The 10,662-nt window shown below is 42.0% G+C and overlaps 1 protein-coding gene across 1 annotated transcript; it reads right to left on the reverse strand.

The window, feature by feature from the left end:
* LOC149402967 (uncharacterized) lies at positions 1-1,143 on the reverse strand. Its single transcript, XM_089608584.1, has 2 exons — positions 1,029-1,143; positions 1-893 (listed from the first exon to the last, which is right to left on the reverse strand). The coding sequence occupies exons 1-2, from the start codon at positions 1,141-1,143 to the stop codon at positions 1-3; spliced, it is 1,008 nt and encodes a 335-aa protein (XP_089464710.1).
* Positions 1,144-10,662: the final 9,519 nt, after the last annotated feature.

Consider the following 10,662-nt stretch of genomic DNA (forward strand, 5'->3'; position numbering starts at 1 on the left):
TTACAAGTGAACAAGATCGTTAAGGACACCATAGACAGCGCAAGGCGGGACAAACCCCGACCATCGAGCCTCCGACTCAACCACAAGAGCATACTTGGCCAAAGAATGGGCAACCACGTTAGAAGAGCGAGGGATAAAGAGAAAACTAGAATCAAGAAAAGTTGAGGACCTCACCTTGATGTCTTCTAAAAGCGTACCAAGCTCCGTCGGGGGCGAGTCTCTAATCTTTAAAGCGTTAACCACTTGAAGACAATCAGATTGGACCACCACTCTTCTAAGACCCAAATCGTCCGCAAGCACAAGCCCTTGCCGGATAGCCGCCGCCTCCGCAAGCCTCGGCGAGAGCCCACAAGTTTTAACCGAGACCTCCGAAGCTAACATCACCCCCCGGTGGTCCCGAATCACGCAACCGGTACCATAGCGACCCCCGGTGTCGTCAACCGCCGCGTCAACACTAATTGCGTGGACACCGGGGCTCGGGGGAGGCCAAGCCGACACCGTAGCCTTGCATCCCTCATGACGCCAGGTCTTGTTCGCCTCCCTATAAGCGTCGAGGAAACCACCGGACCACTCCACAAGAGCTTCGGGTGACCACTTCGCATTCCCGGAGAGCACCTTATTCCTATGATTCCAAATCTCCCACACCAAAACAACAAGGAACTCAAAGTTACTAACCTTGACGGCCTCCGAGATCTTAGCGAAGGTTCCCACCACGTCCTCCCCTCTGAAAGTTTTTATGATGTCCTTGAAGCTAGTGAGAGCCCATACTTTCTTCACCCACCGGCACTTCCATAAAGCATGAGTGACCGTCTCCGGAACTCTGTGACAAATAGGGCAGCGGTATTCGTCAGTGATTTTCCGGCGGTGGAGGACCGTTTTCACCGGGATCCACCCTTTGCACACTCTCCACAAGAAAAGATTAATTTTCGGAGGGACCGAGAGTTTCCAAAGAGAGTCCCACCACTTAGACGAGGCCGAGGGGGAAGAGGGGCTCGGTCTCATCACGGCGGAACAAGCTCGCTAAATACCGCTCCTTACCGTGTACTCCCCGTCGTCGGAGAAGTGCCATTGGAGCACATCGGGCACCCCTCCACGACTCGATGGGATAGCAAGAATAGCATCAGCATCCTCCCTCCCGAACATGTCTCAGACTAAGGCTTCATTCCACTCTCCGTCATGGTTCTTTAGTTCCGCCACTCGCATATCATCGGGTATGAAGGGGGGGTCCATAAGCGAGAAGTCACGAGTCCGGGGAATCCACCTATTCGTCGCCACAAAGACCGACTCGCCATCATCCACTCTCCATCTCGACCCCTCAAGAATCACCTCTTTACCCCACACCAAACCTCGCCAAAGGTTCGAGCTGTGAGAGGGACACGAGGCTCCGAGAATGTTGCCGTCCGGGTAGTAACTCTCTCTAAGAACCCTCTCAATAAGGCTGTCCGATCTCCGGATAAGGCGCCACACACTCTTCGCTACAAGGGCTTTATTGAATTTTTCCAAGTCGCGGAAGCCAAGGCCCCCATCGCTCTTATGTTTAGTTAACTCCTCACATTTACACCAATGGATCTTCCGTTCTTCTCCGCTATTTCCTCACCAAAACTTGGCCACCGCGTTGTGAATTGCGGAGACAATAGTTTTGGGGGCCGAAAACAACTAACCGCGTAGCTCGGGATCGCTTGGAGGACCGATTTGATGAGAACCTCCCGCGCCGCTTGTGAAAACCATATTCCTCTCCACGCCCGAAGTTTTGCCCAAACTCGCTCTCGGATAAATGTTGGAATTGATCTAGGGTTTAAGAAAAAGTTTAACGCTTCGGTAAGCGGCGGAATTTTAAAAATTTTCTTTTTCAAGTAAAAACAGTTTTTACTAACCTAGACAAAGTGCAAGCACATGTAAATAAAACTAATATGAGCATAATAAATTTACTAACCTCTTTAGAAGCTTGAACGTTGATGAGCCTTCGGAAGGTTGAAAACGTTCGTCTCCCTCGCAACACGTCTCTCTTTCTTTCCTCGGCAACTCGAGCAACCACGAAAATTTCTATCACTAAATCACCCGAAATAAAAGGAATTAATGTGTGGGCACTTTTAAACACTACGACTTAAGAACGAGTCTTCAAGTCGCAGAGCTAAACTCTAGGTCAAATGAGGACCTAGGTGCTAAAACAAAAAAAAAATCGAAAATTAACTAGAGAGAGAGAGAAGAGGGGCGGCCAAGTTCTAGAGAGAGTCTCTCAAATCTCTTAAACTTGGATGAATGAAATGTGTGGAATGAGGCTCCTATTTATAGGAGAGGTCTCACCTTCTATTAAGGTATATCCCGTCATAGTCAGGTCAGTACCTGAGTATGTAAGCATCAAGTTCCTAGTTCTTCGAAGATACTTAAGAACATGCTTAACAGAAATCCAGTGCTCGGGTCCAGGGTTGGATTGGAAACGGCTAACTACGTCAACGGCGAAACAGATGTCAGGTCTAGTGCAAAGCATAGCATACATGAGGCTTCCTATGGCAGAGGCGTAAGGAATTTTCCTCATGTCTTCAATCTCTTGTGCAGTCTTGGGAGACTGGTCCTTAGGGAGTGAGACTCCATGCCTAAAGGGTGTTTGGCCCTTCTTGGAGTCTTGCATCGAGAAGCGATCCATCACCTTATCAATATAAGATGCTTGAGAGAGCGACAGGGTCCGGTTTTTCCTATCTCGAAAGATTTGGATTCCCAGAATGTACGCGGCTTCTCCTAGATCCTTCATATCGAATTGCATTGCCAGCCAGACCCTAACCTCAGATAACTTACCCACGTCATTACCAATGAGTAGTATATCATCGACATATAGTACCAGGAACACAACTTTGCCTTCGTGTATTAACTTGTAAACACAAGGCTCATCTATTGACTGTTCAAAGCCGAAGCTCTTCACAGTTTCATCGAATCTAATATTCCATGACCTAGATGCTTGCTTTAATCCATAAATGGACTTAAGCAACTCACAAACCTTGGTCTCTTGACCTTTATCCACGAAACTGTCTGGTTGAGCCATGTAAATGCGCTCGTCAAGATTGTCATTCAGAAAGGCTGTCTTGACATCCATTTGCCAGATCTCATAGTCAAGAGCTGTAGCTATGGATAGGGTTATACCCTTCTCCTTGGGTATAACCCTTCGCCACATGTCGTGCTTTTAACGTCTCGACGTTCCCATCAGGACCCCTTTTCTTCTTGTATATCCACTTACACCCTACGGGTTTAATCCCTTCAGGATGGTCTACAAGTTTCTAGACTTTGTTGACATACATCGAGTGCATCTCAACTTTCATGGCGTCAAGCCAAAGGTTTGATTCAGAACAAGTCATCGCATGGCTATAGGATACAGGATCATCCATGTCAGAGATGGCTACGAGAGAGTCTCCATAGGACATGTACCTGTCAGGCTTTTGAGTAGCCCTCCCACTACGTCGAAGTACTACTTGAAGAGATTCTGATGAGTTAGGTTGTGTTTCAGTTGGGGTAAGAACAGTTCTTACAGATGAGGTAGAAGCTTCCTCACCCAACTTTTCTTCAAGCACAATTTTGCTTCTAGGTTTTGCATCCTTCATAAAGTCCTCCTCAAGGAAACGAGCATTCGTGCTAACGAAATTCTTATCTTCCTCGGGACTATAGAAAGTAAAACCTTTGGTTTCCTTTGGATATCCAACGAACAGACACAATTCTAACCTACTAGCCAACTTGCTAGTCTTTTGCCTTAGCATGTGTGCGGGGCAACCCCAAATTTTGATGCGGCCAAGATTCACTTTACGGCCAGTCCATCGTTCATAAGGAGTACCAAGAACCGTCTTGGACAAAACTTGGTTCAGAATATAAGCGGCTGTTTCGAGGGCATATCCCCAAAAGGAAAGAGGGAGTGATGAGTAACTCATAATTGATCTAACCATCTCCATAAGAGTTCGGTTTCTTCTCTCTGACACTCCGTTTTGTTGAGATGTGCCAGGTGCGGTAAGCTGAGAAGCGATTCCTTCTTCTTTAAGAAAGTCATCGAACTCTCCAGACACATACTCACCACCTCGATCAGATCGAAGTGTTTTGATCACTTTGCCAGTTTGATTTTCCACTAAAGCCCTAAAGACCTTAAATACGTTAAAGGTCTCGGATTTGTGTTTGAGCAAATAGACAAAACCATATCGCGAGTAATCGTCGGTGAAGGTAACGAAGTATTCGTATCCCCTACGTGCCTGTTGGCTGAGCGGACCACATACATCAGAATGTATTAGTTCCAGCAACTCAGTGGCTCTTCGACCTTTATCGGAGAAAGGTCGCTTAGTCATTTTTCCTTCTATGCAAGATTCACAAGTAGGTAGTGAACCTATTGCAGAGGCTTGGAGTGGACCGTCCCTCACAAATCTCTTAATCCTATCTAGACTGATATGACCAAGTGTCAAGTGCCAGAGGTATGTTGATTTTGTTAGATCGGAGGATTCAGAAAGTTTGATCCTCTTTGGCTCCCTAATTAGATCTTTATCTATTTCGGTGTCTAAAATGTAAGGTTGAGTGGCATAGACGTAGAAAAGAGCATTCTTCATACATGCATTAGTGACAAAAGAATTATCAGGAAACGAAATACGAATTCCATTCTTAATGAACTTTAAACAATAATCTTGCTCAAGAAGACGAGCAACGGATATTAAGTTCTTCCCAAAGGTAGGAACAAAATAAACATGATTAAAGTTTAAAGTGCGGTCTTCAAAAGACAGCGTCACGGATCCCACAGCCTTCGCAGACACCAGGCTCCCATCACCCCATTTGAAACAGAACTCGCCTTCCTCTAAGCTTTTGGTTTTCTTGAAACCATTCAAGGAACAACAAATATAGTTAGTAGCAGCGGAGTCAAGAATCCACGTTGATACATTATCAGCTACTAAGCATGCTTCGGTAACTAGTACAATACTATGTTCCTTTACTTTGAGATAGGCAGGACAGTTCTTTTTATCGGCCATGTGAGGTCTCTTCTTAGTTCCAGAGGCGGAGGCTTTGTGCTCAGTAGCATGTGCCTCTCCTTTATTCCTCTTTCTCTTAGTGAGACCTACAGCAGTGTGAAGTGCCATTATAAGTTTGGTAACAGTGTACTCTAGCTTGTTTATGGAGTAGTTTATCTTGGAGGTATCAAGAGATGCGGGGAGAGTTTCTAAGATCATATCTATGACATTCTTCCCATCAGTCTCAGATCCTAGGATTTCCATTTTATTCAGAAAACTAATGATCAGTATCATAAAGTCTCTAACAGGAGTCCTAGCCTTCATATGACAGTTCATAAACTGTCGGACTGCTTGTTGCCTTGCCTGACGCCTTTGCCCTCCAAATATCTCAAGGAGATTGTAGAGCATGTCGGCGGCAGTCTCGATGTCACGATGTTGCTTTTTCAGCATATTGTTCATAGATGCTAAGATATAGCACCTCACAATCTCATCGGATCGAAGCCAGGCCGCTAAGGCGTCATTGTCCTCTTGAGTCGAATCATCATTCGTCAGAGGAGGACATGGGGTGGTGAGTACCCATTTGTGCTTGTTAATGGTAAGGATGATATCGAGGTTATGTTTTGAATCTACGTAGTTTTCGTTTTCGAGTTTATTCGAGGAAATTGAACGAGAGAAGGTTGAGAGACATATTGCCTATATAAGTTGAAACAAGTTTATGATTAGTCTTTGGTTTAGGATTTAAGTTTGTTTAAGACTTGATAAAATCCAAAGGTGTTATAAACCAAACGATAATTTACTCCCTCAAGAGAAGGCCGCAAAAAATCTCCATTTTAAGTAAATGACACATCATTAATGCTTAGCCAAGATGTCAATACATCAATTTTGACTAGTCACCTTTTAAATTTGTTTGATCACTCACATCCTTTCGCAGAGCCTCAAGGGAGGATTACTAGGGATTGAGCCTAAGTGTGCAACCAACCGCTTAGTCCAAAAGGTCAACTTTGAAAAACAATCCTCCAAGGGGAGGCCTTGTCATCATCGTCTCACTCTCGGACGTAGCTCATTGAGCAATGATCGAACCAAAAACGCCTTGGAGTACTCCCATTTAAGAGAGGGTCGCAAGAGCGGCTCTTAGTCCCACGTTAATTACTTCTTTCATTAGTGTTGGGGATCGTGGGTTACAAACAACAAACATAACCCTCCTACTTAGTTTTTGGAGTTGGTATATCGACTCTTATAAGTTCGGAAACAGATTTCCTAGTTAAAGAGCGATAGAGCGGACAACTAGAAAAGAATCCTAGATTTTCATGTTCAGAGAAGTATTAGTGCATAAAGGCACAAGGTACATACTCGATCTTTTCCTATTTTCTATTCGGGAAAGTGCATGAGGGAAGTGTGAACTTCAACTCACTCGAACACTTGAAAGTTTGAGATTACACATCTTTTTATTTTTCGGCTTGTCTACAAGGAGACCTCCCACTCAAATTTTCAAGAGCATATAGATTTTGAACATATGTGATATAGATATAGTTTTGAAAACATTTTGAAAATTTATTTGATTTAGATGACAAAATATTTTTCAAGTTTGAAAGCGAAAACGGTTTTTCAAAATTCAAACTAGTTTTGTAAAAATTCAATTTCAATTAAACTTTCAAAAATCAAAACATTTTAATCTTATACATCATGTTTATAATCTTATGAAAAACATTTTTTCTCAAGAAATATTTCTCATTAGAGTTCTATAACTCATGGTAGTGGGGCTGAAAATCCGGAATTCTAAAAAACTGGACTTTCGGAACAGCCGCGCACCTCGGAGTAAAATCACCATAACTTGCGGCTCCAATGTATTTTTGACCTGAAATCGGTGGCATTGGACAGATGATAGATAGAACTTTAATTTGATTCAAGAATCATTATATTTCGATTTCTGAGCAGAGAGTTATGCCACTTTTACTGCAGATTTTACTCAAGCTCGAAGAAAAATAAATAATTAAAGCTTGGTCCTTTTTAGGTGCGAAAAAGAATCGAGTGTAACAGAACGTTTTAGGAGGTTTTTAAAGATTTTATTTGTGTTTTATTAGCAAGGTAATAACATGGTATAAAATAAATAACAACATGCATAAAACGATTAAAGTAAATAAACGAAACTACTAAGACAAGAAAACTAGTCACAAAATTTACTCGAAAAATCTCAAACCTTTAAAACACGTTTTTCAATATAAAAAATTAAAAACTTTTAGAACAGATTCTAATGTGTTTTAACAACATCCCAAACTCATAGAAAATCAACATGATTTTTAATTTAAAGGCAAGAGCAATAAATAAAAAAAAACCTAAGAAAACAATTCTAACTTGTCACAAAATTAGTAAACTTTCGAAAACGATTTTCAAGCTCATATTTTTAAATACATGTACATGCATATCTTTGACCATAGCTCTGATACCATTTGTTGGAATTGATCTAGGGTTTAAGAAAAAGTTTAACGTTTCGGTAAGCGGCGGAATTTTAAAAAATTTCTTTTTCAAGTAAAAACAGTTTTTACTAACCTAGACAAAGTGCAAGCACATATAAATAAAACTAATATGAGCATAATAAATTTACTAACCTCTTTAGAAGCTTGAACGTTGATGAGCCTTCGGAAGGTTGAAAACGTTCCTCTCCCTCGCAACACGTCTCTCTTTCTTTCCTCGGCAACTCGACCAACCACGAAAGTTTCTATCACTAAATCACTCGAAATAAAAGGAATTAGTGTGTGGGCACTTTTAAACACTACGACTTAAGAACGAGTCTTGAAGTCGCAGAGCTAAACTCTAGGTCAAATGAGAACCTAGGTGCCAAAACAAAAAAAATTCAAAAATTAACTAGAGAGAGAGAGAGAGAAGAGGGGCGGCCAAGTTCTAGAGAGAGAGTCTCTCAAATATCTTAAACTTGGATGAATGAAATGTGTGGAATGAGGCTCCTATTTATAGGAGAGGTCTCACCTTCTATTAAGGTAGTTTCCTCTTCTATAGAATATCACATATTCATGAGCCAATTTCCCTTTTCCTTCATTGAGTCACACGGCCAACATAGGCTTCAATAAGCCTTGGATTTGTTTCCTATTTTGTTCCATGCCTTGCCTTTGACTCTCTCTTGGCCGAATATCCTCATCCATGCATGAGAAATTTGTTTCCTCTTTTTCTTTTGGCAAGTATCTTGATACATTTATGCACAAAATATTCTCTCTATCTCTTGGGTAGTAGGCGCCCATTTCAATTCTAGAAGGAGCTTCTAGAAGCTTCTTCATTTGTTCATGACAACATGAAAAAGGCCCATTAAGAATTTTCAATAAAATTCTTATGAAATGAAATTAATCCACAAGGCCCAATGATCAAGTCATGGCCGAGTATTACTAAGTCATCAAATGACCTTGTCAAAAAATTTATTGACATTCATTTCATGCTATGTCTCAAAAGACAAAAATACCCTTTTGACAATTTTTGTTTTTGTTTTGACTTAGCTTCCAGTTTAACTATTCCTAATCGATGCGATTCGTGACAGTGACCTCATGGATCCAAATGAACAAAGCTTGAGCTAAAATACTTGGATTCAAAAGTTCACAAACCTTTTCCAAGTTTAGCTTAATGTCAACTGACTCCACTAAAGAGTTGACACTGAAAATCTCTCGGTTCAAATGAATTTATTTTCTACTCAAGAATTCAACCTAATTGTAATGAGTGGATCCACAGAATATTATCATGTTTACCCTTCATGAATATCATCAGCTAGTCGGGATTTACAAAATTACCATTTTACCCTTCTAGCTGTTATTTCCTCAACTCCTTTGTCGCTTGGGAATAAGTTAGAAACAATGTATTGACGAGGAGCTAACAAGTCACATTGTTTCATCCAAAACAGTCAGGACTCAATTTGGACACTGGCCAGTTCATTTATTCACACTCCAAGGAACAAAGCATGATGTGATATACATTGCATTTCAGCAATCTTGTACATGAATTCCATATCTATGAGAACTTCACAAAGTTACTCATGACATTCTCACAACTTAGTACTTCACCAATAGGCCTTGTTCGGAATCACATAGTGAGTCCGAACTCTGACTTTCTCAAATGAGAATACTAAGGTGTGAAATGTCATGTCTCATTTCAGGATTAAGGTAAGCACGATGCAATTCATACGTAGTGACTTCGAGACATAAGAGGTTAAATGGTTTGTTCTTATCTTGTCTCTAGAAGTGCACTGGTCAATTCAGTACCTTTGGAAGATACCTAGAAGAACTATAGAGTCTCCAACTCTCAATGCCCCATAACCAGACATCATAGATTCTCCTAACAATCGTACTGAGGTCAATAGTCCGTTGACCCTTAGATTGCGAATATATCATTTTAAGCAAACTACGAAGAGTTTGTTCATGCAAATCTACATTTGTCTCTTCGTAAGTTGTTTAGTTTGTTTATGGACTAAAGACTAATGTTTTATCATAAAGCTTCAAACAGACACGGAAGAATGAATGAACGTTTCAACTTTTTATTAATGAATAAGCAATTACAAGCAAGAGTCTTCATGAGACGTTATTACATCAAATGTACAATATAAAGATTACAACTCTTCTTGTGGGCACCATTGACAACAATAAACATGAAGACTTTAACTTTTCTTTTACCGGTAAGCGTGGGGAGTCCTAGGTACCGAAGGTGGATTCCATGATGGTGACCCCGAGCGTAGCCGCAATAGCACTCTCGGACTCCTCCGCCATGTCACAGCCAAAGCTAATATCGGACTTGGAGTAATTCTCGAGTTGACCGGAGGCCGCGGCGTAAGTCTCTAGGAAGCCCTTTATAGCCTCACCTTCCTCCACGCAAGCCCAGAAAAAGATGAGGCTATCGTCGGCGAATAACAAGTGCGAGACCTGAAAATCTCCCCATCCAAAGCAAACTCCAGTGATATCGCCCCTTCTTTCCCCTTCCACGAGAAGGATCGAGAGACCCTCCTCACAAATGAGGAAGAGAAATAGCGAAAATGTGTCCCCTTGTTGAAGCCCCCTCTCCGGTACCACTTTTCCTCGAACCTCTCCATTGATGTTGAAGGAGAAGCTAACCGACGTGACGCACCACATGATCTTCTCAACCCAATCCTCGGCAAAGCCCAACTTCAACATCATGGTTTCGATGAATATCCACTCGACCCGATCGTATGCTTTGGCCATGTCGATTTTTAGAGCCACGAAGCCCCCGTTCTTGAACCTTCCATTCTTCATCGTATGAATGCCCTCGAAGCATACCATGATGTTGTCGAAGATTTGGCGACCACCCACGAATGCTCCTTGATTCTCCGAGATCACCATTTCCATGATCGCCCTAAGCCTTGCCACAAGACATCGCGAAACCACCTTGTATATCACATTACAAAGACTAATGGGTCGGAACTCACTAACCTTTTCGGGGTTATCCACTTTGGGGATTAACATGATGACGGTGTCATTGAGCTCCTTCACCGAGTCGCCGTTGTTGAGGATGTCCAAGCAAACACACGTCACTCGCTCGCCCACCACCTCCCAATTCTTTTGATAAAAGAGCGCTAGAACCCGTCGTCACTACCCGGGGCTTTAACAGCCCCCATCGCGAAGACTCCCCGCTTAACGTCATCCTCTCCTAAATACTTTCCTTTAAATAAGGAGAAAATATAGGACAATATCTT

The sequence above is a fragment of the Urtica dioica genome, chromosome 3 (assembly GCF_054948205.1).
Source record: "Urtica dioica subsp. dioica isolate 48M chromosome 3, U.dioica_male_clone48M_v1_H2, whole genome shotgun sequence".
Classification (NCBI taxonomy): Eukaryota; Viridiplantae; Streptophyta; class Magnoliopsida; order Rosales; family Urticaceae; genus Urtica; species Urtica dioica.